The sequence below is a fragment of the Astatotilapia calliptera genome, chromosome 15, assembly GCF_964374335.1.
Source record: "Astatotilapia calliptera chromosome 15, fAstCal68.1, whole genome shotgun sequence".
In the NCBI taxonomy this organism is placed as follows: domain Eukaryota; kingdom Metazoa; phylum Chordata; class Actinopteri; order Cichliformes; family Cichlidae; genus Astatotilapia; species Astatotilapia calliptera.
This window is the reverse complement of record NC_137436.1, coordinates 40,323,226-40,351,103: the sequence shown is the minus strand read 5'-3', so window position 1 is coordinate 40,351,103 and position 27,878 is coordinate 40,323,226. Positions and strand designations below refer to the sequence as shown.

The following is a 27,878-nucleotide window of genomic DNA, read 5'->3' as shown; positions in this document are numbered from 1 at the left end:
TTTGCAATTTTGAGACTGCTGCATCCCTCTGCAAGATATCTCACTGTTTTTGACTTTTCTGAGCTGTCAAAAACTTCTTTTGACCCGTTTTGCCAAAGGAAAGGACGTTGCCTAATAATTATGCACACCTGATATAGGGTGTTGATGTCATTAGACCACACCCCTTCTCATTACAGAGATGCACATCACCTAATATGCTTAATTGGTAGTAGGCTTTCGAGCCTATACAGCTTGGAGTAAGACAACATGCATGAAGAGGATGATGTGGACAAAATACTCATTTGCCTAATAATTCTGCACTCCCTGTATTGTTTGCTCTGGGTCTAAACAGAGCGCGTTGTGTGTGACGTCTTCTTTTGCGCATGCGGCCGCTTTGGTTCACACTAGAGCGCGTTTGCTGTCTCATTTTATTTGTAGTGTGAACGAGCAGACAAAAAAATAGGATTTGATCAAAAAATCGGAATTGAGCATCAAGACCTGCAGAGTGAACGTAGCCTTAGAGAGGAAAAAGAGAAGAAGAAAATGCAAAGGAGTGGAGGGGCTAAAAGAACCACTCAGATTTAACAAACCACCCAATCAAGCTGCGTCCTTGGAATTGGCCCCCTCCCTTATTTTTCACCACGTGAGAGTGAAGAAACACAGCTGTGCCTCAGAGGGCTGAAATAGACAGAAACGCTCCGAGAGCATGTGAGAGTTGAAGCGTGGCACGCAGAGAAGGAAAGGTCTTACAGAAAACTGAAATCTGCTTTCAAATAAAATAAGAAACTAAAAAAAAACTTAAACAACTGTGAGGAAGAGCTTTGAGAGGAAGACCTGAACTCTCAGGAGATCTGTGTAACAACAAAGCGATGAGCTCAGTGTCTCGGGATGAACACAACATAAAGAGAATAAACCCTGAAAGGAAACTGGATACCAAGATGTGGGGAAAAAGGTGATGAAGAAAATGAAAATGTCCTTTTTAAATATTTTTCCTTCCTCTTTTCAAGTTTTACCTGTCTGGAACAAGGATTCTTTTCTTTTGAGGCTTCTGTGGAACAATGTAAGGTTGTCTTTCCTTTTCTGAGGAGGGCCACATTTTGACAATATCCTACGAGGTGTCGGTGAGCTCCTGTGGAGACTGGCTAATGAGCAAATAGTGAGACATGTCTCTAGAAGATGTCAAAAGCACCACCAGCCTTGGGGCTGAAAGCAGTGCTTCAGATCGTTCCAGTGGCCACTGTCTGAACCAAAATCAGGACCAGGGGGTGAACCAGAGTGAAGGCCAGGATGGGATCGTTCTGGACCGTATCGGCTGTCTGTTAGTGGATAAGTTGGATCCCAGTGACTTCACTGGGAGGTTTTCAAAGATCCAGTTGAGGTCCAAAAATATGAGAAGGATCATTAATAGAGGTATGTGGAGGCTGGCTCTAAAAACTTTGTTTGTTTTGTTTTCTTCTTCTGAGGAGCACAAATGCGAATGAACACAAGATGGGTCAACACAGAGAGGAGGCAATGAGATACATGTTTTGTAATATTCCCAGGACGTTTGAATGTGATTGCTTATCTGTCATGACCTGAGGAGTTACGTTTAAGGGTGGAAATGGCAGAAAGGCAGGTCGAACATCCAGCTGAAAAAAACGATCCTCCGCTTGTCAGCTGGAATGTGGGTGTGTGCGGTTTTTAGCCGCTTTGAGATTTGAAATGGCTCTTTGTTGTCACTTGGAAACTCGACAGGTGTGTTTGTTGTGGGTTTTGAAGACCCTGTGAAAACCGATACCCACCTTGAACATGAATCCAGAAAAAGACATGCTTTTGCATTTCTGGCCTCAGTATTGTTGTTTTCCCCAAACCCCTTGTTCTCTCTCAGCTTACCTTAACCTCCGTGAATTTTATGTCTAAACACTTCCAACATTTTAGGGAATCTTTACAGGCGTACTTGGTATTAGAGTGTTGTTTAAATTTGTGGAATCAAGTAATACTGAATGGCATTTGACGGAAGATTAAAGACGCTTTAGGATAAGAGAAGCAGAATGCTTATTTTGTGAAAAGGGGGAATATTGGTGTGAGTTAGTGTCTGTGCAACAAAGCAGCACCTGCACAAACATGCTGTTATTGAGACTTCTCAATAAATAAGCTTGTAGAATGCAAATGCCATGAAATGTAAGATTATAGAAGCCTCTGCTGATGAGATAATGTACATGTGTTAGTCTGTGATGGTACACAAACGCGTTCTCACTAGAGTTATCTGACCCAGCTGTGTCAAGGACACACTACTGTGTGAGCCCCGTTTTGGTTTTGGTGATTGAGTCAGTTTGATTTATGAAGCTGAAATGATTAATACAATCACAGATGAGTAGACATTTATGCTACAAGTTCATTTCTTGATCGAAACGTAGCATTAAACATGCACAGCTCCAACGTCTCCATCAGGTCTTGAATGATAACAAGTCAAACAATGTCTGTAAAGTATGCATATTATACACAAAGACAGACTTAAATGAAGACATTGATCCGACACATGTAAAATGTAGCCAATTGTGTTTATTGTTATCATTTTATTATCATCTCTCTACCCTGTGTTCTCAAAAGTGAACACAGGGTAGAGAGATGATGGAGGAAATGAAAATGGGGGGGAGGGGTTGTAAAGAAGAGATTAAGAGGACAGATGGGGGGGGGGGGGGGGGGTAGATAGAAAGAAGGATAGAGACAGGGGAGGGAAAGCCCCAACAATCATATGACCCCCTATGAGCAAGCACTTTGGCGACAGTGGGAAGGAAAAACTCCCTTTTAACAGGAAGAAACCTCCGGCAGAACCAGGCTCAGGGAGGGGCGGCCATCTGCTGCGACCGGTTGGGGAGGGGCAAGGAAAACAGGATAAAGACATGCTGTGGAAGAGAGCCAGAGGTTAATAACAAGTACAATTCAGTACAGAGAGGTCTGTTAAACATAGTGGGTGAGGAAGAAACACCCAGTGCATCATGGGAATCCCGCGGCAGCATTAGGCTGGGCATGCACTGTGCTCTTTTTGGCCCATTTTGAGCCGATTTTTCAGTCGTGCGACCGTTTTGGGAGTCGTCCCGAGTTTGGCCTTAATCGTGTGTCGTGCATCGTCTACATAACGAGGGTAACGGGGTAATGAGAAGCAATTAAAACCTCACGACCAGCTCCCGATCATCAATCGTTTGCTCGCAAGAAAACCAAACCTGTTTGAAATCCTGTGGGTCGTCCTGAGGGTGTCACCGCAGCGTCTCACACTGCCCACGCGCAAACGCAGAAATGAGAGCGAAAAGATGGAGTCGAACGGCGGTGCGGTGTGTGATCTGGACACAAGCGATGGAGGCACAAACCTCTCACCCCTGCGAGTCAAGCGTACAGTTTGAGCAGGAGCTGAATAACGCGACTGAAAGAAATCGCACAGTGTATGCCCAGCTTATTGCAGCATGGAGGATTCAGGGTCACCTGAGTAGGCCATCAGCCTACTAAAAGGATACTGAAGAAACCCGTCGAAATAGTGTTAGTCTTCATCACTGCTGCTGCTGGACTCATTTGAACACCTCCAAAGTTTGCAAACAGGCAAGTATTCCTCTTCTTCCTCAAAGTCCTCTCGGGAATGCTTCCTCGAGCCTCCAGCTTCATGGTTGTCAAGCTCTTCGTGCGCATCTTCAAAAAGTTCATCACTGCTGCTCTCAGAGTGGTCGTACACAGCTGAGCTGGTCCCCGAATCAGAGTTTGCAAGCCTGGATTTTTTGCTATTATGCTCTTCTTCGTCTACATCTTCCTCTCTGGACCTTTTCGTGGATCCACCAGGCTGCGGTTCTTCTTCTGTTACCTGCTGAGGACAGCCCTCGCTATCAGTGTCACAAACAGAGAAGAAGTCAGAGTCGTCATCAGAAAACTCCTCGCTCCATCTGATTCTTTTGTTTGGTTCCACATCTGCTTCATCCATCTCTCTAGACCTCCTCCTGGATACACCTGGCTGAGGATCCTCTTCTGGGATGTACTGGTGAACATCCTCACAGTCTTCAAATGCCTCATCAGAATCCTCATTTTCAATGCCACCAACAACAACAGCATTATGATCCTCGTGCTGTTCATTGTTGTCAGCATTGGCATTATTGTCCCTCACATTCATATTTTGAATGTTGACATTATTGTCATTGGCATTGTGACGGTAATTAACATATTGTTCCACTAATACATCTATTAGCTCATTCATCATCCAAAACATATCATTGAGAAGAAAATAAAGATCGATCTGGAAGCCCCGGAGTCCATGAATAGGCTCGAAAGCTGGTCCATTAACTGGTCCATTAACTGGTTCATTAGCTGGTTCCTGATCTCCACTTTCAAACCTTTGTGGGTTAACCTGTCGGCCTGCAAGATCATTTAATCTTTTAATTAGCATTCATAACTATCTGCTGAAAATCTGTTTTTCATCCATTTTAAGACTGAGCACATGTGCTTACCATGACGGTTATTGTGTGATCCATCTCCTCTTCCACTCATTTTGACTACAAGGAACACAAAACAACAATGATCAGTAAACCTCAACTCAGCATGTTCAGAGAATTTGCTTTTTTTGTGATGACTTCAGGCTGCGTCCGAACGTACGCGGCTATGTTTGAAAACGCACGTTTTCCTTTTTCGTTTAAAAAAAATCCAGTCCACATGTGCAGTTTTGAAAAAATATCTCCTTCCACATGTAAACGCTAAAAACAAACTAAAACGCTGTCAAGAACACGCCAAATCTTAACCGTGTGGAAATGTTGGCCAATCAGAAGTCTAGAAGCCTGGGTGGGAAAACCTCACAAAACCTTACGTACTTCTGAGAAGTTTTTGTCTTTTTCTGGAAAAGCAGCTAATTTTGTGTTACTTTCACGTGCCTTCATTGTTTCAAATGTTAATAACTAAAGACAGCTTTTTGGCTGGAACAGACTCACAACTTTGGAATGGACAAAATGCATACAGCATACATAAATGTCATTTCTTTAAATGACATTTATTCCAAACCGACGTCAGGATTTGGGTTGGGAGAGCGTCTGTGTTGAATGTAGAAGCCACGTCTGATGCCTCTGTGTTTCTAAATGGAGGCACAGTAACTGTGTGTGTATATGTAAGCGTGTAAAAACTGCAGATACTAAGAGTAACAGACACAGTATGTTGTCTACATCCGCCATTGTAGAAATGGATCTCATGTAAACACTAACGTGGCCACAGCGTCAACAGCGGCGCACACTTTTGACATTGCCTGAGTAAATGTCCGTTTTCCTCGTCCACACCTAAACACAAAAACGTCGTTTTCAAAAATCTCCACCCTGGCAGGAGTTTTTAAAAATCTCACCTTTCAGTGACTCAATCTGCTGTTTAGGTGTGGATGAAAGGCCCAAATGCAGAGACAAAGCTGCGCTTTCAGAAACAGCCGTGTACATGTGGACGCAGCCTCAGTTTCTCAGAAATTCTAATAGTTTGTTGGAGAACAAAATGGTCGGGCATTGCACAGCTACAAGCATTTCACCCCCATGTCATACTGTGTATGGTTGTGTGTGTGTGACAAATAAAATTTGAATTTGAAAACTTAAGTCTTCTCTATTTTCCTAAATTAAGAAAATAATCGTGTTAAAAAGAGCTTCTGTCACTCAGATATGATTAAGAACATTTTCTCATTTATGTATAATTTGTCAAATATTACATCAGCTGACAAATAGTTAAGTCTTCATTTGTTTTCCTGAATAATAGATCCACATCATCCTCTCTATGATGGAAAATATAGTCTAGTCTTGCACAATGTAAAGTACATAAATACTGTCCTGGCAGGCAGGAAAATCAGGCTTTATATTGAAGTAAATGATCTTAAGTTTGTAAAGTGAAATTTGAGCTTACTTTAGTTCTTGGTAAATTACAGAGCAGTTAATCCTCAGGGAAACGTCGAAATGTCACTAAATAGTGGTCTGCTTTCATACGGTTGCAGTGTCTCTTCAGTTTTGTGTTCATATGCTGATGTTTTCGTTCAAAACATGCTTAAATCCCTAACTTTTCCCTGGAGGCATCGCTATGGCAACAAAACAACATGTTCCAAACAAAAACAACCAAGCTGTTTCCAGAGCTTAATATTTAACATGTCTTTGTTATAAACTTTATTTGTACAAATGTGTGATGTTGATGTGCACAACGTGGGATTTAGACCTCGGAGGGTTAATCAACAACTCACGAAAAATTAGGTTTAAATTTGTGTTCATGACGGTGCAGATTTCTGACATTTTGTGTACTTTAAGCATTTAACAATTTGACTGTTTTCTAATAAAAACTGTGTGAAACTCAAGTTAGACCTGTGTTTGTAAATGAACCGCCCCATGTTGTGTAGCTTTCTGGATTTTATACTTATTGGGCTACATATTAATTTATCATACAGGCTATACAGCAGATAAAATCTAAACTCACATGTTTTATGTAACTAAAGTGTTTAATCATGTGGGCCACAGACAATAATCAAGTAATGGACTATATTGATATGAGAAACGTGCACACTTACTGCAGTTGAATCATTTTAACCATATGTAACCACCTGCGTATGTCTTTGAAAAAAAAAGGCTTTGATTTTTCCCCTCCATTTGATTTCTTTGCCACCCTCATGCCGCCATAAGAAGATTTTTCTAGATCCGCCCCTGTCGAGACTTTCAACCCCAGGTAGGCCAAGTATGGAGAAACGCAAGAAAAAAAATATCTGAAGAAAACAGAACATTTAATGATGTCTGAGCAGATTTATTTGCGTTTCTGATGAGAGCGGTCTACCAGTATGCCTAATTTGTTGATTGTCGATCTTCCACATATGTATTTGAGTAGCTATCCCACACCTTGAACTATGATAAAAACAAACACCGCTCACACCTCACAGATGACAGCTTACAGTCCTGCGTAAAGAGGAAAGTGACTTCGTACAGCTCCGGTCTGCAGAGGTTCAGGAGCAAAAGTCCCATGTTAAACATATCACGGCAGACCCGACGATGTTTGCATGAACATGCTTGTGAAATGCACTATACACAGGTACACACACACACACACACACACACACACACACACACACACACACACACACACACACACACACACACACACACACACACACACAGGTCTTTATCACCAGGTTCCACATTTATTTACAATTTTCCCAGGTTATGACTGAACACAGTCTGACAGCTGTCGGTCCCAGCTGATTTCCCTCTCTCTCCGCTCCTCTCTGTCTCACTATAAAAAGGGAGGGAAACCATTATCAGTCCAAATCGCCATCAGCTGTTCTCACCGGCATCTCCAGCACCGCCCCGTTGAGCCCACTGCACCACTCCTCCCCTGCAGCCGCACCCAGGACCACACCTCCGCCACAATGCTTTACGGCTTCTCTTTATTGACCACTTTTCACACACGGTTTCTGTACACGTGCATCTGGCTAGCTTTCCAGCACAGAGCCCTGTACTAGTGATGTGCGGATCAATACTGAAATATTGATTCCTCCGATACAGTCATTTATATTCTAGAATTGATTCTCACATTAAAATGTTGATATTTTAGTAATTTAGGGTAAATCTGTAGTCTATCATTAACAGGAACACAGTGGAAAGAAACATAACATTCAAATTCTAATAGTTTTGCCATCCATTCTGCCAGAGTTGCTTCTCTGACAGATTTGTCTAAGGATAGTGGAAAAGGTCTCCCATGAACAACCTCAAATGGTGTAAGTTTTTGAGAGCCTTGTGTTAATCTCATCCACATTTTTACTAGGCCTGTGCATTCAGGCCATGGTCTTCCTGTCTCTTCCATGCATTTTCTGAGTCTCTGTTTTAAGCTGTTAAGGGTTCAATATTGAGGAAGGGTACAAGAGGGGATCGAAGAATAACCACACTGATCCGGCCGGGTGAAGTCAAACGATGATTTTAAAACACGCGTGGGAAGATCACCACAGACAGCAATTGATCTTCGACTTAATCAAAGCATAAACAGATATTTTACATCACCTGGGCTTAAATTTAATGACGCCCCTTCAACGTCACAGATACATTTTATACATAGATCAGGTCAAAACCACAATGACTTTTAACACAATTTAAAAAGAACGCCGCCGTCGTCATCATAACAGGTACATCCTGTTACTGCCGGATGCTCGCTTGTCATCCAGACACATCAGCTGCAGTTCTGCGACAAACTGCTCCTTTTGCAACCCCAAGCAAAACATGCTTAAACTTTCACCTATAAATGATTCTCTCTAACTGAGTGTGTGTGTGTGTGTGTGTGTGTGTGTGTGTGTGTGTGTGTGTGTGTGTGTGTGTGTGTGTGTGTGTGTGTGTGTGTGTGTGTGTGTGTGCTAACCACAATTGCACCCTACTTCACCTCGCCGACTAGCTCCAGACAGAGAGACAGAAGCCACTCTCATGTATGTACTAACCTGAACTGAAACTATGTATATATCATCTACTAAATAAATGTTTTAATCAAGCACCTCTACTAAAAGCTTAATACAAAAATATGAACTTATCAATGATAATAAAAATAACCTGATATAAGTGTTTTGTAAGCATGTATTGCAATTTCTTCTATGTTCTAGTTTCCCTCAGCATGTATCACCTGGACAGTCACGCCAGTGAAGCTTAAGACCCTTAATGAACCAAACATCAACTCAAAATAAGCGCAGATATGCAATGTGTATAACACAATTATAACTGCATCTGAAATACAAAGTTAATATGATAACAGTATGCATAAACATCTTAAGGCCATCTTAAAGCTATCTGTTACATTGTTAAAGCAATGATCATACTGCAGATTATATTATGCTGGTAAAATACTTTTGTTCATCCCCACAAAGCCTAAGCCTGGACTCTGTGGGTGAGAAGCACAATGGTTTCTTATGCTGAATCCTAGTGCTTCAGAGACTTTACTGATCGCATCATTGACAAAATATGTGTCCCATTATCTGATCTTATCAGAGTAGGGATGCCATATGTTGGAATGAAATGGTTACATAGGCATTTTGCAACTGAGATTGCATCTGCTTTTTTTCACTGGCCATTTTGAGAATACGTCTATAATCACTAGAGCATATGTTGAGCCTTGACTTTCACTTAATTCAATGAAGTCCATATGAATGGTGTGAAATGGATGAGGTGGTGTGGGGAAATGTCCTCTTTTTGTCCTCAGACTGCCTCGTGAATTGTGTTTTTGACAGATCATGCATGTTCTCACAAATTCTTTTGCTGAAGTTTCGACATTTAGAGTGTAAAAGTGTGTAATAATGATCTGGAGCCTCCCTCCTGATGACACATGGGTTACCCCATGGGTCACTAATGCTGCTGTTCTGTGTAGGGACTTAGGAAGTATTGGTTTTCCTTCACAGATCATCTTTTAGTTGTGCTCCACACTTTAACCATTTCTTTTGTTCTGTGGTTGGTGCTGCGCTTTGTTCGTCTTTAAGGACGTCAAATGGTATTTGCATAGCAGATGCAGACATTAATGTGTCTACAGTTTGTTGTGCGGCTAACTTAGCTGCATGTGGGAGCCAAGTTAAGATAGTTCATATGTTTTAGTATTTATATTTCGCTGTTGTTAAGCTTGTTTGTGTAATTAATAATTTTAGGAAATAGATGCATGTTTATGGTGGAACTAGGTTACGTAGTACCATGAATACATGTGCCTTAAAGACTTGTGTTTATAGTAAAATCCGGGCATCACGGATGTATGCAAATTAGTGCATGCGGTGCGGGAGGGGGGAGAGAGAGAGAAAAGGAGTTAACACGGCATAAGCTATACGGGGCAGCAGGGTAGAACAGAGCCACACGGTTTTCCTACCGTAGTAGGTTATTTTGTTGAGGACAAGTTAAACCCCGACCACTCCTGTAAGATGCAAAAACTGTGGAATAAATTTTTTGTTACATCTTTTCACATCGGAGTCCCGTGGAGTTCTTTTTCCTCTTCAAACTGACGTACGCGAGTGAATCACGGGAAAACTGGTCTCACGGCTTAAACACTGCTTTAGCTGCAAAGTTATTGCCTTTAGTTATTTCTGATTTATCTTTTTGATGTGCAGCACATTTACACAACCCTAACTGTTTTGGCAATATTATTACTTCTAATAGTGTTTGTACTGGGTGTCCAGTGTAATCATTCCTCTGTTCTGCCAAATTTTTGCAAAGTGATGTACTGCTGAAAAAACATACTGACTGTCTGTGTGTATGTTTATGTCTTACCCTTCGTGTAATTCACATGCACGTATTACTGCTGTGAGTTCTGCACTTTGAGCTGAGTATGAGGATGTGAGCGGTTTCGCTTCTATGACTCGCTACATGCAGGTAGAAGGGCTTATCATAGTCAGGCAATGCTAAAACTGTATTTGTCTGTAATGCTAGTTTTAAGTTACTGTATGCTTCTTCTTCTTTTTTTTTGTAGATGCGACACTACATTTTTATTTCAAATTCAAATTCAAATTTTATTTGTCACACACACACAGCCATACACAGTATGACATGGGGGTGAAAGGCTTGTAGCTGTACAATGCCCGACCATTAAATGACAGAAGAAAAGTTTTACAATATTTACAATTTACAGGTTACTACAAAATTTACAAATTAACTTAGGAATTTACAGTAAAGAACGTGCAAATAGCAGAAGAGATTATAAAGATTATAAAGATTATAAATTATAGGAATTATAGGAAATGTGTGGTGGTGCGTGTGAGAGTCCAGTCTTATAGTGATGTGTGTGTGAGAGTCCAGTCCTACACCTGGTTCAGGGCCCGAATAGCCTGGGGGAAGAAGCTCCTCCTCATTCTCTCTGTTTTGGCCTTAAGGGAGCGGAAGCGCTTCCCAGACCTCAACAGTGAGAAGAGTCCATTGTTGGGATGGGAGAGGTCCATCATAGTCTTCCTAGCTTTGGACTTGCACCGCTTGGTGTAGATGGACAGCAGGTCAGGGAGCTCTGATTGAATGATGCGTTCGGCTGAGCGCACCTCTCTTTGCAGATCTCGTCTGTCCTGCTTGGTGCAGATGTTTGCCGTCAGGACGCTCTCGATGGTGCAGGAGTAGAAGTTCTTGAGCACCTTCAGTGGCAGATGGAAGTCTCTAAGTCTTCTGAGGAAGAAGAGACGCTGACGGGCTTTCTTAACCAGGGTGTTGATGTGGCAGGACCATGACAGGTCCTGAGTGATGTGGACACCCAGGTATCGGAAACTGTCCACTCTCTCCACTGGTGTGCCACTGATGATGATATTTAAGGCATTTTAGGTCATTTCTATTTTTTTCAAAGAATTCACACATCTTACATATTTCAAACTTTTAAGTTAGGATTTAAAAAACTTCTTTATTTGAACTTTTCCCACAAGGTTCCATTCTTTCTATAGCAGCTTCATATAAAGTCTGCACCAGGCTTTTAATCTCAATGTGGATGCATTGCTCACAGCTCTAAAACTAGACATTAGTAAATCATATGCCTAATCATTATGTGTCACTGTGATCCACAAGTATGATCACAAATTTATTTATTTTTCAAACCAACAACACAAACAAACAAACAAAAACAAGTTGCTGATGGCATGAACGCTTTACACACATGAGTCAGGACACAAAAAGAAAAAAGCTGCTGCCAAAAACAAATCAGAAGTGTGAGGAAAAAACTGAGCTCACAGACAGCTGCATGTGTGAGCTTTAATATCATGCAGCTCCTGCTCTAAAAAAAAGCTTAGCAGTGTCCACATATTTAATTCAGCTTCTTAATCTTGTAGCTTTAGCTGTTGCATACAGGGTTTAGCTTATTAGTTGTTAGTATAGGTGTGCTCTATATCTCAGCAAAGTCTCATCTAGGATGACAGGTTTTCAAGCAGGTCAAATGCCTCTGTGTCACGGGTTGCTTAGAGGATCCACTCGCAGGACTCCTGGGTAGCGTTCAAACAGAGATAGTTTATTACAGATCTTCACCAAGTGTATGTACAGACAGTGCGAGGTTAGTGCTATACACAAGACCTGAGGGGCAGGGGTCCAGGGCTCCAGGGAAAATGGGGAAATCACACACGCGCTCAGAACAGCCTCTCTCCACTCCGCTAGCGACCTGCCACTCCTTCCACACTCCACACAGGGAAACACGGGGACGGGTCCGGGGAATCTAGGAACAAAAGAACACGTTAAGTCTCTGAGACAGAGGCACGGGAAACTTGAGCTAGGTGTGTACTGACAAGAGCCTTCACAACAATCCAGCGTTGAACAGCTGATCTCCTCCTTCTAATATACCAGCTGGTCTGATGAGGCCCAGGTGTGCACGATCCGGGAAGGCGTGGACCGAGGGCGTGAACCCGCCATGAGTTCCGCCCCGGCAAAACAGGGGAGAGGGAGAGAGAGGAAAAAGGGGGGCTAGGAGTGGAGAGATGCTGATCCCGCAGGTCGTGACACTATGCACTTAATTAGTTTAGATATTTTCTTCATCTCATATGTCGTTGTACTGAATTTGAGCAACCTTAAGCTTGACGCAGACTACTTATAACAATTATCCACCTCACATCATAACTGACTAAGGTGCCTCTTCATATTAATATTATGTCATTATTAATGTTATTATCTTTTTTTTTTTTTTACATATAACAGCAATGGTAAATGTTAAGCTGAATTGTTAAATGTTTGTCATTTTTATGTTTACCATTTGTACATAGTTTTAAGGAATTATTTCTGTCCTCCCCTCCCCAGATCCTTAAGATTCTGGGAGGGGGGCGGTAGTGTTTATTATCACAGGAACACCCTTGTGAAGGTCTGTTTGATGTGGGGAAAATTCCTCCCCTTTGTATGGCTTCACTGTGCTATCTAGGGTGAACCATCTAGGGTGTGGGGGAGACTACCCTCTTTATGACCAAGGATGTTCCTCCTGTGCTTTTATGTTATATGACCCTTTGATCAGCAGGATCACACACACACACACACACACACACACACACACACGCACACACACACACACACACACACACACACACACACACACACACACACACACACACTCTTACAGAAGTTCACACATATACATACAATGCTTTGTCTTAGAACCAAGGGGGCGTGGCTTTGTTCTGACGAGGAGGAGGTCAGATCTGGGGGTCATTTTCGTGGTAGACACAGACGAGGCCTCCCTTGCGCAAATAATAGATCGATCGACTGTCTTGTTTTCTTCATGATGAATAAGTCTCTAGAATTAGCGGGGCTTGTGGAAACACAGACCCAACAGTAAATTACAATATTTTATTGATATTTTATTTTGTATCCATCAAGGGCTTCGGGTGATCTGCAGTTTCACCCTTTCCCAAGCTGGAGACATTTTCCTTTTCACACACTTTCCTTGGCTGAACAATGACACAACCTTAATATACCTTATGCATCTCTCTATTTCATTTAATATGTCTTCGTGTGAATTATCTGCTTTCATTCATTCTATTCATTCTGGGCATGGTCGTCATCCCAACCAGTTTACAGGTTGTTATCTGTCAGGATGAGGTCGTGGATGAAAGAAGGAGGACCCAAACGCTGGACTCACGGGTAGGTGAAGATTGGTGTTTTATTGTCAACGGAGTGAACAAACAGAACAGAAGTAGGAAACGGCTGGCCGGCTGGACGACTGACTGAATGGATGAATGAAAGACTGACCGACAACTGACCGGCTGACCTGACGGAACTGAACAGAGGACAACCTAACGGCGGCGAGAACAACATCACAATAACATCAATGACAAGACATTGGACTGGTTGAACTGAGGGACATAAATACACAGGCTGAGTGATGAGAGATTAGAACCTGGTGAGTACACAGCTGAACATAATGACCTAATGATAAACGGGAAGAGGACGGAACATAATGCACATGGACCAAGGCTAACACAATAAAACAGGAGGTGAAGCAGACAGAATATAAACAGTGAACATGAACTAAGAATACTGGGTCAAAGACCCAGAAACCCTGACATTATCCTTGCTATTATTAGTTTGAATACATTAGAGATAAGCTCTAATTTAATTTATCCTTTTGTTTATTCCACTTTATTCCTCTTGTATTTATATGTATTCAGTTGGCTCTGTATCCAGCCCTTTTTAAACTTGTACTTTGATCTCTAATTTTTCACTTGATGAGGGATTATTATGTTCTGTTTTTCTGACTGTTTATCTTTTTTTCTCTTGTTTTTTCTCTTTGTTTTCGTCTCACCTATCTGCTTCTTTTTTTCTTTGGTTTCTTTTTCAGGCCAGGAAGTATTGTGATTCTTGAGTATGTTTTCCTTTCTTTTTTAAGTCTTTCGTCTCTCCTACTTCTTTTAAAGAGCCTCCTTCAGATGTGTTAGCGCTGAAGGACTACATTTCCCTTCCCAAGTGGGACTTTTATTTTCTTAGGATTTCTCCATCTACAAGCACTGATTTGTCTGGCGCCTGGACATTTCTTTTCTAGCACTGCTCGTCAGCAGTGAGTTTGGTGGGCTGATTCCCCATTTACACAGAACTGCAAAGCCTTCTCTGGCACACTTGACTCGGGAGTGGTGGCTTACACGCCCTTCTACTCCGTGCTATTCATGGAGCGGTGTCAGTTTTATGAGGCGGAACTCAACCTTTCCCCTTTGTCACCAGTACGTGGGCTTTTGCAGGATACACAAACATGGAAGTAGTTCAGCAGTTTATTTGTGCTGTGAAATCAACTTACTTCCAAAACACATATAGACATAGACATTCACGCATTTTTAATAATTTGTCACGAAGTAATTGCAGCTACTTCTGAAACCAGTCTAAATATAATTTATCACGTGTTTATTTCTTTAAACCCTTGCGGCCGGATAGACCTCTTTAGACCCTTGCGGCGGGCTAGACCTATTGCGCAAAAACCTTACGGCAGTTCAGACCAAAACAGTGTTTTCTCACCCTCAGTCGTCTTTTTGCTGGTTGTTCAGGTCGTCTGGCTGGATCCCAGCGACCAGAACTAATTCACCGGCCTGGACCCGAATTCACATCCCAGGACTTTCTCCTCTACCTGGAGAGGGCTGTCAACAGACTTCGGTGCTGGCTTCCCACGACGTCAGGATGCAGCAGTCAGACCTTGGATTGGAGTCACAGAAACGCGTCTGTTGTTTCCACTCCGGCTCGAAGGACCAATTTAAATGACAGGGGATTTCTAAGAATCTCCCAAACAGTTCTTCAGTTGAGACAACTAAGTTAGAAAACACAAACACTGCAGTTGATTTACTTGCAAGGGCAGCCACAGAGCGCTCGTACTCGCAGAGAGACACTCACGGACTCGTGCTCTGTGACTGTCTGCGTTCTTTATTTATACAAGCTGGCTTTTCTACATCTGTATGTTCTCGGAAAAGAGGAAGCTGTTAGTTGCTAAAATAAGTTTATCACTCAAAAGTTGTTATATGGCAAGTCACGTAGACATGTGGTTTGCTTAGTGATCCTAAAAAGGGCACATTTCATGTAGCTGATCACACTATGTACAATTTTCTTTTAACAGGGACATGGGCCCATCCTCCCGCAGGCCCACCACCCGCAGGAGGCGCCATAGGGGTCGGGCGCACTGCGTGCCGGGCGGCAGCCAGGAGCGGAGGCCCTGGCGGACTGATCCCCGGCTGCCAAGACTGGCAATTGGGACATGGAATGTCACCTCTCTGGTGGGGAAGGAGCCTGAGTTAGTGCGTGAGGTTGAGAGGTACCGGCTAGATATAGTCGGGCTCACCTCTACACATGGCTTGGGCTCTGGAACCAGTCTCCTGGAGAGGGGCTGGACTCTATCTCAGTCTGGAGTTGCCCCTGGTGAGAGGCGGCGGGCTGGGGTGGGTATTCTAATATCCCCTCGGCTTGCTGCTGGTACGTTGGGGTTCTTGGATGAGAGGGTTTGTTCCCTGCGCCTTAGGGTCGGGGAACGGGTCCTGACTGTCAACTGCGCTTATGCGCTGAGTGGCAGTTCAGAGTACCCAGCCTTCTTAGAGTCCCTGGGTGGGGTGCTGGAAGGTGCTCCACCTGGAGACTCTGTTGTTCTGCTGGGAGACTTCAATGCTCACGTGGGTAATGACAGCGAGACCTGGAGGGGCGTGATTGGGAGGAACGGCCTCCCTGATCTGAACCCGAGCGGTGTCTTGTTATTGGACTTCTGTGCATATCACAGTTTGGCCATAGCGAACACCTTGTTTGAACATAAGAGTGTCCATAAGTGCACGTGGCACCAGGACGCTCTAGGCCGCAGGTCGATGATTGATTTTGTAATCGTATCACCAGACCTGCGACCATATGTTCTGGACACTCGGGTAAAGAGAGGGGCTGAGCTGTCAACTGATCACCACCTGGTGGTGAGTTGGATCAGGTGGCGGGGGAGGACGCTGGACAGACCTGGTGCACCTAAACGCGTAGTGAGGGTGTGCTGGGAACGTCTAGCAGAGGCCCCAGTCCGCGAGATCTTCAACGCACACCTCCGGCAGAGCTTCAACAGCATTCTGAGGGAGACTGGGGACATTGAGTCCGAATGGACCATGTTCAGCATCTCCATTGCCGAAGCTGCTGCATTGAGCTGCAGCTGCAAGGAGGTTGGTGCCTGCTGTGGTGATAATCCCCGAACCAAATGGTGGACACCAGAGGTGAAGGGAGCCACCAGGCTGAAGAAGGAGTCCTATCGGGCTTGGTTAGCCTGTGGGACTCCGGAGGCAGCCGACAGGTATCGACAAGCCAAGCGGAATGCGGCTCGGGCAGTGGCTGAAGCAAAAACTCGGGTGTGGGAGGAGTTCGGAGAGGCCATGGAAAAAGACTTTCGGACTGCCTCGAAGAGATTCTTGCAAACCGTCAGGAGTCTCAGGAGGGGAAAGCGGTGCTCTACCTGCACTGTGTATAGTGCTGGCGGAGCGCTGCTGACTTGGACTGAGAAAATTTGTCAGGCGGTGGAAGGAATACTTCGAGGACCTCCTTAATCCCACTGACACGTCTTCTGAGGAGGAAGCAGAGTCTGGGGATGAGAGGAATGACCCGCCAATTTCCGGGGGCGAGGTCACTGAGGCAGTTAAACAACTCCTTGGTGGCTGAGCCCCTGGTGTTGATGAGGTCCGCCCCGAGTTCCTGAAGGCTCTGGATGTTGTTGGGCTGTCCTGGTTGACACGCCTCTACAATGTTGCATGGAGATCAGGGACAGTAGTCCTGGACTGGAAAACCAGGGTGGGTCCTCAGCCTCCCTGGGAAAGTCTATGCCAGGGTGCTGGAAAGGAGAGTTTGTCTGCTGGTCCAGTGTTCTGCCTGGTCGCGGAACACTGGACCAGCTCTTTATCCTCTCAAGGATACTAGAGGGTGAATGGGAGTTTGCCCAACCAGTCTACATGTGTTTTGTGGACTTGGAGAAGGCATTCGACCGTGTCCCTCGGGGTGTCCTGTGGGAGGTGCTGCGGGAGTATGGGGTGTCTGGCCCATACCCTTACTCTGAAGGCAAACCATCACTTTTTCAAGTTGTGCAACTTCTCGGCTATTAGTTAGCAAGTATTTACAGACAGATGTGAAAACTTACAGCCACTGTGGCAACCGGCTGAAAACCAAAGTTGTCACAAGGAGGTCTGTGGTACAGCGCCTTCTTTGCACCGATTTCACCCAGCGACCAGTTGGTGAATAACCATTCTTCCCTACAAACCAATGTTTAAATCACATCCGATATGGCTGAAACCTCATTGCTTTGCTTTCTATTAAGCTGACACATACATTTGCCACTTTTCTACCTTTTTCTAACTGCTATACGTTTTTCCATGCAAAGTCTTCCTAAACTGTGTTCCTTTGTATGAGTTTGGACTTTCTATATGTATGTACAGTTTTATAACCTGGACATGCTTCTCTGTTTAGGCAATCTTATTTACCATCACAACCTTCATCACAGAGCCACTGAAGTACTTCGGTCAGGGATTCAGTGAATTTCTTCGAGTGCTCCTCAAAGATCTTCCAGTTACCCTGCAGATCCCAGTCCTGCTCACTACCATGCCTGCTACTGTGGTAAAACCTGTTACCTTATTCACATTATAGAGCTTTCTATAGATGGATAAGATTAATAGAACAGGTCTCTGTCCAGAAGAGCGCAGAAAAGATGCTGCACAGGACCTTCAAGCTCTAAGGCCTTTTTTTATGTATATCTTCTTCAGGTGATTGTGTATGCAAGTGTGCAAGCAGCCTTCCAGAATGGCATCATGGCACTTTTATGCCGCCCACAAAGGGACCCACCACCACCAGAGCTGAACAGACCACCAGAGATGCTGCGCTACTCAGACCTGAGCTCCCGAAGAAGTCGATGATGATGATGACTTCTTGGTTGTTCCTGTGGAAAGTACCAGTGAGTATGAAAATCAGATCGTCAACATGCATGAACAAAACATACACAAACCCCAGACACTTCTCATCATGATCTTAATGTTGTACATATATATTTCCTTATTTCTGCATATTTTGCATCCAGGACAGTTGACAGAGCTCATCTTATGGCCTAAGTTTGGAGCCCTCCAAAGGAACTATACATTTGCCAGTCTGTACATAATTATCCAATATAAATAGTTTGCCTGTCAGTTTTTTAGGTGCTAAAACTCTTCTTAAATGTATCTTTGGGCTCAGGGTTGACTCTTTAGTCTGCCATCTTTAGAAAGAATTTCAGTCTGTGATGTTGGAAATTTGAGGCTGTTTTTGATGGATCTGTCAAGCACAAACCCCTCGCTGGAACAATCAGAGACAATTCTACTACAATGGCCAAAAGCATTGGACACAAGGCAGAGTTCTTTGTGTGATCTCGTGCGAGGGAGAGAACTGTGACGAGCGCTGCTCCTGACACTCGAACCCCAGTCACTCTCAGTTAGCTCACCCGTAGCACTGGTCTTTATTGTGGTACATGAATATGCATAGTCTCATTAACATATGACGTCATACACAGGCATACATGTGAACAAAGAGTACCGTCTGTGTGTATCAGAATCAGAATCAGAATCAGAATCAGAATGGGGTTTATTGCCAAATGTTGAGCAGGTTTACAACATTAGGAAATTGCTGCGGTGCTTCAGTGCAAACATGCTGTCATAAATAGCACTTAAATAGACATGGAAAAAAATAAAAGTAGGGATAAGAATTAAAAGTGCTACGTGGAAAGATATGTGCATGAGATATACATGAGATATATACATGAGAATAAGAATTAAGAGTGCTACGTTGAAAGATATATACATAGAAATTATCCACACCCTCACTTTCCTTAACTGCACTACTGTATAGTTCTGTGTAAACAATCATTCTGTACATACGATAATTTTTAATCCTACAACTGTTTACAACTTGTATAGTTCCCATTTCTGTATAGCTGTATATCCCAGATTCCTGTAAAGTTATTTATTTCATATTCTGTATAGTTTTTCATATTTATATCCTGTTCATATCCTGTACATAGCTTGTACTCACTACAGCCTGTACATACTTATAGTTATAGAATATTCACAACATACTTCATACCGTGTACATTATAACATAATAGACCCATTTCTGTAATATACTTACATATCTATATTATTGCTAATATATATTGTAATATATCTATATCACTAAGCACTTCTGGATGGATGCAAACTGCATTTCGTTGCCCTGTACCTGTGCATGTGCAATGACAATAAAGTTGAATTCTATGCTATTCTATTCTATTCTATTCTATGAGTGCAGGTGGTGATCAGTGCCAAACATAGAATGATGCAGTGACACAGCGTAGGGTCATGTGTTAGTGGCGGGTACAGTCATATGGTTATTGTTCATGTGTCCAACAGCAGAGGGGAAGAAACTGTTCTTATGGCGAGAGGTTCTGGTGCGAATGGACCGGAGCCTCCTGCCTGAGGGGAGCAGGTCAAACAGACTGTGTCCAGGGTGAGAAGGGTCAGCTGAGATCCGAGCTGCACGCCGCAATGTCCTGGAGGTGTACAGGTCCTGCAAAGATGGGAGTCTGCAGCCAATCACCTTCTCAGCAGAGCGCACAACACGCTGCAGTCTCTGTTTGTCCCTGATAGTGGCTCCAGCGTACCACACGGTGATGGAGGAGGTGAGGATGGACTCGATGATTGCAGTGTAGAACTGCATCATCGTCCGTGTTGGCAGGTTGAATTTCTTCAGCTGCCTCAGGAAGTACATCCTCTGCTGGGCTTTCTTGATGACGGAGGTGATGGTGGGCTCCCACTTCAGGTCCTGGGTGATGGTGGTACCCAGGAAGCGGAATGAGTCCACAGAGGTGATGGGGGTGTCAGTCAGGATGATGGGGGGGAGTGGGGCTGTGTGCTTCCTGAAGTCCACAATAATCTCCACTGTCTTCTGGGCATTCAGCACCAGGTTGTTGTGGCTGCACCAGGACACCAGACGTTCAACCTCCCTCCTGTAGGCAGACTCGTCCCTACACGCATATGTGTAGGTATGCGTGTGTGTGTCAAGATGTGACCCTGTGAACGACTCCCCAAAGCTGGTGCCAGGAGTCCAGCGGTCCACCTAAACAAAGGGCTCTTATACTTAAACAGATACAGAGTAGGTGTCCTCCAGTACCATAAATCAGTAAGAGAAAGTACGACCTCTCTCATGACCTTAGGATGCGTGGGTATGCCAGAGTGCTCTGGAGGGCACACAGAGTCTTTGCAGACTGCTTAGGATGAGACATCCTATCAATATGCAATTGATTATATAACTCTAAGCATATATGAGTAAATGTTTCTAAGCATAAATGACAATCCAACAATATAAACCTAACAGTTTTTATGCTCACTGTGCGCCCCCTGTTGCATGGCAGTGTACATTGATAAAGATGCTCCATCCACTGGCACCCATCCATTTTGCGTTGCACCTCTCAGCTCTTTTTGTAACCTCATGAGTTGCGCTGCTGCTGCCACAGCTGGGTTGAAGACGCATTTAAATAACCTTCCAACGAAAGTGATCTTAAGTTATTGCATCTCGGCATTATTTTAATGTGTCTACAGCCTACATCCTGTGCCTCTGACACTTTATCCCACCCCATTTAGAGCTTTCTTGGATTTCTTTGAATATTCCTTGAAGAAAAACAGAAAAACAAAACAGCTCTTATAACCTTTTTGAGATGTCAGTCATCAAAACTAAATTAAGCACGAGCCTACAAACTTAAATTGCACTCACTTGGTAAAAATGGTAAATGACCTGTACTTGTATAGCGCTTTACATGGTCCCTAAGGACTCCAAAGCGCTTTACACATTCAGTAATCCACCCATTCACACACACATTCACACATTCACACACTGCATCACGTGGTTGTACAGTAAAGCGATTCCTTTTATGGTCATGTCTGTTAGGCTGTTTTGTTTTGTTCCCGCCTCACCCTGTTATACTACCTTTAAGGCCATGTGTGAGTCAGTGAGGCCGAAGCTGCTTTGTAGTTGAGCCTTAAACTTAGCTAACAGTGCTAGCTATAGGTGTCCACCTATGCTTGTTTTCACTGTAAAGGAATTAACACTGGATAAGAGTCTGTCTTCTCCCAGCCAGGATGCTCCTCATTGCTTTGTTGTGCAACCTGTTGCTCACTGCCGTGGGCCAGGAGGAGGAAAGCCAGTGGGTCGACCCTTACGACATGATCATGTATGATGCTACGACCAAAAGGATGAGAAAGCCTACTGAGGTTGGGAGATTTTTACTCTGAGTATTGTGAAGATGTTGTGTTGTCCAGCTCAGACACTTAGTTTGTATGTGTGTTTGCAACGCAGCCAGCAAGCTGTGACAATCTGGGCACTGAAAGACAAGAGTACAATCAGGACTCCAGCCAGACTGAGCCATCGCCCTGCAACAAACAAGTGGAGGAGTTAGAGTTGGTGTTGGTTGGTGTTTAGAGGTTTTAAATAGGAAAAACTATCTTCAAATTGTCTAATTATACGCCTCCAGGCTTATCGCTTTGTTCTAACTGGTACACAAAACATGAACGTCAACCGTGTCTAAAAAGGCCATTTAAATAAGGTGAACTCAATGTCATGTACAACAAACCGGTTTTACATGTTTTGAGCTGCAGTCTGTTAGAACAGTGTTTCCCAACCCTTTAGTGCCACGTCACATAGAAAAATCACAACACCAAATAAAAATGTCACAAAAGTTCATTTCTTACAAGATATATTTAAAATCTACTCTTAAGTTACATAGTGTGAAACCTGTGCCTGTTTAGTTGAACACAAAGCTGATATTCTTGCAGGAGTTGAAGGAAGACACACGAAGATCTTCCTCGACAGTCCTGAGTCTGTGTTTTGGTTTTTTCTTGTCTTGATAGCAATCATGTTTATAAAACCCATAGATGGGTTGTGGAGGAAGGAAGCAGAGCTGAAATAACTTTGTTTGCCAGAAAGGGAAAATAGTCTGTGATCTTGTTTTGAAGTCTTGGGTGTTTTGTCTAGAAATGGCATTTACGTTTACTTGGAACCTTGGCACTGTTTGACAGTTTTTCAGCAGCAGGCATAGTGGAATTGGCTTGGTTGGTTCCCCGGTGAATCCAATGGCAAGATGAGTTTCATTGTATTATCTTGAGCTCTCCTTTTGTTTTTTTCTGACCACTGCTCATGCCTTCAGGGCCTTCATCTGAGTCTTCTCCAGGACTCAGGTCAGATTCACTACTTTTTTTATTTTCAGATATTTATCCATCGCTATTACCTGCGGCCCTTCTTCTGTTTTACTGGCGGTTGGCAACCCTCTTAATTTGTGCAAGATGTTGCACTGCCCTCTAGTGGAAGAGAATGGAAATTTTCTGCCTATTACTACATGCTCCTCCCTTACCCATCTGGTGAAATTGGATAATCTTCCATGGCACACCTGATGATTTCTCATGGCATACTTCTGTGGGGCTGCACAGTGGTTTGGAAATGCTGTGCTATAACATCATCTGTGGGCAGACAGTGGTTAGCAACAAGACTAGGCTGAGATGTTTAAATGATGGTGAAGTGTTATTACCGGGCTCAAAGTGTATCGAGAAGATATCATTCAGATCCTTACACCACCAACCAGTCTTAGAAGAGAACCTGGGGTCTTTCCCATAATCCCAGAAGCTTTGACTGGGAAATAGGAACTTATTCAGGACAGGCACTTCAGATATTCTGCCTTGCCTTCATTCAGATTGAAGATCATAAGAAGACGATCGAGCGCATCTCACAGCAGCCAACATGCAGCCCAGTGTTCAAGAGATTTCTTAGCAGACTGTTGAAGGCAATACAAAGAGCTGGTGTGGTAGGTGGTCATCTCATGTTTTATGTTGAATTATGAGATTTCAGTCGAGCATATTGTGCTATCATATTTACTCTCTCGTTTAATAATTTTACAAGTGTGGTGGAAAAAAATGTGCAATTTAAGACACTTCTCCCATTTCTCTCCAGCCCAGTGACTCCACAGATGTCTTTTATGATGCCAAACTCAAAATGTCCAAACAAGCCATGGAGGAGATCCAGGCACATCTGGAGAGTGAAGACAGCTGTATACCAGGCGCCCTGGACAAAGCCATCAGTCAGATACTTGTGGACGTTAAACCGCATGATTATGGGGCCTGGAAGTGGCCATTTGAAGACACCTTTGGGGTGGAGCTGCATACATTATTGAAAGTAATCTCAGTCTTTATTACTGTGACTCCACTTTCTCTGGTTTGAGGCCAACTCCCCCCAAATCTCTTGTCTAGTGTTGTCTCCATGAACAAGAAGGAGAGCTGTCTGTTGATTTCATGTACACTCAGTATGGTTTCGTGAGAAGTTGTCAGTGCAGATATAAAAACATGTCTTTTTTTTTTTTAAACCAAATGTAGCTTTTACCTTTGACCCCCTTCTGTTTTGACTTTTCTTAATGTGTCTGCTGTGTTTTAATGGTTTCTATTTTCTGTAACCACTTAAACTGTTCTCTGCTCCGTTCTCCAGATCGTGTTATTTATCCTGGTTATACTAGTCATTATCATGCTCCAACTGCGGACAAAGATCTCCTGGTTTGTGCTGTTCCAACAACTGTTTGCTGTCTGCTTATTCGTCAGTGTTATCTGGAACTGGTTTTACCTGTACAAGGTAAATAGGAGCCCCTGCAGTTTTCAGGGGTTTCAGTTCAACTGCAATTCAGTGTTTTGACTGTAAAATAAGATGTTTTTAATAAATATGTATATTTTGTTCAGCTTGCCTTTGCTGAGCATCAAAGTAATATATTGAAGATGGAGAATTTCAATGCAAAATGCACTGGAGTGGAGAAAATGGATTGGATTGACAGTTTGAAAGGTATGCCACTGCCAGTGTTGAACAGACATAGCATTGGTATTCTGTGAAAACCTCCTATATCTAAAATATTAACCGGCTGAGAAAAAAACTTCTTTTTATTTTTATTTTTAGAGCGTATTAAATATCATTTTGAAATACATTTCACTGCACAGCCATGAGATGGAGAGGAATTTAACGACAAGTCCCTCTGCAGTCATTGTGCAAAATCTGAAGTCTCAGCTGTTTTAATAGTTTTAGACTCCAGCACTGCTGTTTTGGATATATTAATCATATTTAGCGCATAACGTCTGCCTAAGCTTAGGCCTGTATTTGATTTCCTGCAGAGTGGTTTAGAAGCACCTGGACTCTTCAAGATGACCCCTGTAAGAGATACTATGAAGTTCTTATAGTTGACCCTCTTTTGTTGGTATCACCAATCAAGGTAAGTCACTCTGTTCAAGTTATTGAGGTCTTGCAGACACATCACTACTAAACACATGATTTAAATTTGTCTACCATTCTGGACATGTGACAAACATGCTGATAGTGTAGGAGTTTGTGAATCAGTTGCCACACAGACCTGGAGACTTGCTCACGACCATGCAACAACCACTAGTTGTGAGATAAGAAGTAAAAGTTGTGCCTTTTGAAACATCTTAACTGCAGCACTGAAGCACAACTTTTACTCTGAAGGCAAACCATCACTTTTTCAAGTTGTGCAACTTCTCGGCTATTAGTTAGCAAGTATTTACAGACAGATGTGAAAACTTACAGCCACTGTGGCAACCGGCTGAAAACCAAAGTTGTCACAAGGAGGTCTGTGGTACAGCGCCTTCTTTGCACCGATTTCACCCAGCGACCAGTTGGTGAATAACCATTCTTCCCTACAAACCAATGTTTAAATCACATCCGATATGGCTGAAACCTCATTGCTTTGCTTTCTATTAAGCTGACACATACATTTGCCACTTTTCTACCTTTTTCTAACTGCTATACGTTTTTCCATGCAAAGTCTTCCTAAACTGTGTTCCTTTGTATGAGTTTGGACTTTCTATATGTATGTACAGTTTTATAACCTAGACATGCTTCTCTGTTTAGGCAATCTTATTTACCATCACAACCTTCATCACAGAGCCACTGAAGTACTTCGGTCAGGGATTCAGTGAATTTCTTCGAGTGCTCCTCAAAGATCTTCCGGTTACCCTGCAGATCCCAGTCCTGCTCACTACCATGCCTGCTACTGTGGTAAAACCTGTTACCTTATTCACATTATAGAGCTTTCTATAGATGGATAAGATTAATAGAACAGGTCTCTGTCCAGAAGAGCGCAGAAAAGATGCTGCACAGGACCTTCAAGCTCTAAGGCCTTTTTTTATGTATATCTTCTTCAGGTGATTGTGTATGCAAGTGTGCAAGCAGCCTTCCAGAATGGCATCATGGCACTTTTATGCCGCCCACAAAGGGACCCACCACCACCAGAGCTGAACAGACCACCAGAGCTGAACAGATCACCAGAGATGCTGCACTACCCAGACCTGAGCTCCCAGAAGCGCAGAGTGTCGATCAGTTGACACCCCCCCCTCCCCCCCCCCCCACACACACACACACACACTTTTTAAAATAATTTTTGTTTAGATTCATCCAATCAGCTTAAATATCAAATTAGACACACAATAGTGGGTTTTGGTGGAGACTAATGTCCTTATTATTTAATGCTTCTGCTGAGATGAAGTTAAATATTCATGTGCAACATAAATTGGTATCTTAATGTTTAATGAAAACTTTTTATTGATATTTTTGTCTTTTGGGGTTTTTTTCTTTGTTTTTGTTTGTTTTGATACCTGCTGATCTCGTCTTAGTTTTTTTAATGCATTATTGGCTCTACATTATCATTACTGTTTGTTTCTTAGCTTGCACCTACCCACTCGAACTCTGTGCTCCTCCAGTCAGATGCCTCTATTAGTTTCACGCTCCCAGTTCAAATCTACAGGTGACAGGGCTTTTTCCATTGCCGAGACTCTGGAACAGTCTCCCCTCTTTTATAAAATCCTCTTCATCCTTGGAAGTCTTCAAATCGAATCTGAAGACCTCCCTATGTTCCAAGGCTTTCAGATCTCCCACCTTTATTCTGTTTCAGCTTGTCTGATCTTTTATCTCGTTGGATGATGTTTGCATGTGTAGACACGTATACATGTATTTTATGTTCACATATGTGTACTTGTGTGTGAATGTGTACATATTATTATTATTATCATTTTATTTTATTTTATTTTTATTTTTTTTACAAAAATGTATGGATGTCACAATGTTTCTGTTTTCATCTGTTTTAATTCTTTTTATCATATTCCTCTGTTCAGCACTTTGGCCGACACTTGATGTCTTTTAAATGTGCTATATGAATAAAGATGACTTGACTTGACTTTCTGCTTTATATATGCTGGATTTCTGTTGCTACCACAACATAGACATCTGTGCAAGAACAGTGGATTTTAACCATAGTGAGCTTGATGGAGCTCGCTCAGTATAAAAAGCAATGAAGTGGCTGAAATCCAGTGCATGTCATCGACTGTATCTCCACGTCATCATTTCATTTTTGTCATTTGAGGACGATGATTTACAGTTTTCCCTCCTGTCTGCTGGATGCAAGCAGCTTCAGGAGCTCACAGGCGTTCCAGCTCTGATCTGTGGAAGTCATATTTGATATCAGGAAGTTGACTTTGTTGCTCTGTGTTCATCAGTGGACAAATAAAGTTTTGTCACATCCGTCATGTTTCTTTGTCCAACGTGAGGTTTTGGAACAGAAATTAAACACGGTCCCTGCGTTTCACATTTAACACACTGTAGCTGTCATCTTAGGTGGATGCCAAGCAGCAGTAGATCGTATCAGGAATGTGCTGGTTTCTGTTTAACATAGGACCCGTCTTCCTCCGACCTCTTAGGATATGCTGCATGTATCTGTGAGACTTGGATGTCAAACATAAGGCCTGGCAAAGACACTGTTCCGGCCACTAGATGGCTTTGGGAAAATGTGAAGGATGGCATAAAAATTTGGAGTTTAAAATATTTGTTAATTTAGGTTTTATAGCTTCTCCTTCTGATAAAGACTTCCCCCGTGGCTATTAATACTATATCAGTTAATTCAATTAAATTACAAAGTACCCTGTTTTTTCACTATTGATCATAGAAACAAAAATGGCATCTTGTCTGAATTAACCAACTTTTTCATGTTTAATTACAGGAACATCTGGGCACTGAGCTATCAGGGTTTTTTCTATTTTGAGCCCAAAGAATCACGCTGAAATATTTATTTCATGTACTACAGCACCGTTTCTGTATCATGAGGAAAACCTGAGATGTACCATTGAAACATCTCAGTGGTTAAATGTGTAGTTAAACTTCATTTCATTGACTGAAAGGGCAGTTTGATTGGTGAATTGTATGTTGCGTCCAATGTAAAATGAGTTTGACATCCCTGCTTTATAGCATCATGTGTGATGACGTGACCTACAGACTCTTGCCTGTGAAATATAGAAGTACCTTATGTCTTCTGTGGAGTTTGTTCCTATATCAGTAACTGCTCCAGGTTTGAATCAGTTCAAAGGTTTTACACTGACGCACTGATTTTCACACACACAGCAACGTTTCATTATTATTTTGTTTTTTCTA

The 27,878-nt window shown here is 42.8% G+C and overlaps 2 protein-coding genes across 6 annotated transcripts; one reads left to right on the top strand and one right to left on the bottom strand.

Annotated features, from left to right (window-relative positions):
* The first annotated feature begins 712 nt into the window (after nucleotides 1-712).
* LOC113006995 (chloride channel CLIC-like protein 1) lies at nucleotides 713-26,631 on the top strand. 5 transcript variants are annotated; one of them, XM_080289745.1, is made up of 10 exons: nucleotides 713-1,389; nucleotides 17,832-17,978; nucleotides 18,125-18,312; nucleotides 23,104-23,214; nucleotides 23,361-23,582; nucleotides 23,889-24,029; nucleotides 24,134-24,233; nucleotides 24,557-24,654; nucleotides 25,311-25,457; nucleotides 25,604-26,631. In XM_080289745.1, the coding sequence occupies exons 3-10, from the start codon at nucleotides 18,181-18,183 to the stop codon at nucleotides 25,781-25,783; spliced, it is 1,131 nt and encodes a 376-aa protein (XP_080145871.1). In that variant the 5' UTR covers nucleotides 713-1,389; nucleotides 17,832-17,978; nucleotides 18,125-18,180; the 3' UTR covers nucleotides 25,784-26,631. The 5 variants fall into 5 exon arrangements, with proteins under 5 accessions (XP_080145871.1, XP_080145870.1, XP_080145872.1 ...); XM_080289744.1 differs by lacking the exon at nucleotides 713-1,389 and having other exon boundaries at nucleotides 17,436-17,978; XM_080289746.1 differs by lacking the exons at nucleotides 713-1,389; nucleotides 17,832-17,978 and adding an exon at nucleotides 21,495-21,631 and having other exon boundaries at nucleotides 18,175-18,312.
* Nucleotides 2,290-5,997, bottom strand: LOC145420468 (uncharacterized). The gene is made up of 3 exons (XM_080289748.1): nucleotides 5,860-5,997; nucleotides 4,446-4,490; nucleotides 2,290-4,353 (listed from the first exon to the last, which is right to left on the bottom strand). Exons 2-3 carry the CDS (start codon nucleotides 4,483-4,485, stop codon nucleotides 3,494-3,496), a joined length of 900 nt encoding a protein of 299 aa, XP_080145874.1. The 5' UTR covers nucleotides 4,486-4,490; nucleotides 5,860-5,997; the 3' UTR covers nucleotides 2,290-3,493.
* Nucleotides 26,632-27,878: the final 1,247 nt, after the last annotated feature.

What these genes read in the sequence shown, in the direction of transcription:
- LOC145420468 (XM_080289748.1), bottom strand. Translation starts at nt 4,485, where the DNA reads ATGAGTGGAAGAGGAGATGGATCACACAATAACCGTCATG. An exon ending in ATCACACAATAACCGTCATG is followed by an intron (nt 4,354 to 4,445) that starts GTAAGCACATGT and finishes ATGATCTTGCAG; the next exon opens with GCCGACAGGTTAACCCACAA.
- LOC113006995 (XM_080289745.1), top strand. Translation starts at nt 18,181, where the DNA reads ATGCCGCCCACAAAGGGACCCACCACCACCAGAGCTGAACAGACCACC. An exon ending in TTGGATTGACAGTTTGAAAG is followed by an intron (nt 24,234 to 24,556) that starts GTATGCCACTGC and finishes GATTTCCTGCAG; the next exon opens with AGTGGTTTAGAAGCACCTGG. An exon ending in CTACCATGCCTGCTACTGTG is followed by an intron (nt 25,458 to 25,603) that starts GTAAAACCTGTT and finishes TATCTTCTTCAG; the next exon opens with GTGATTGTGTATGCAAGTGT.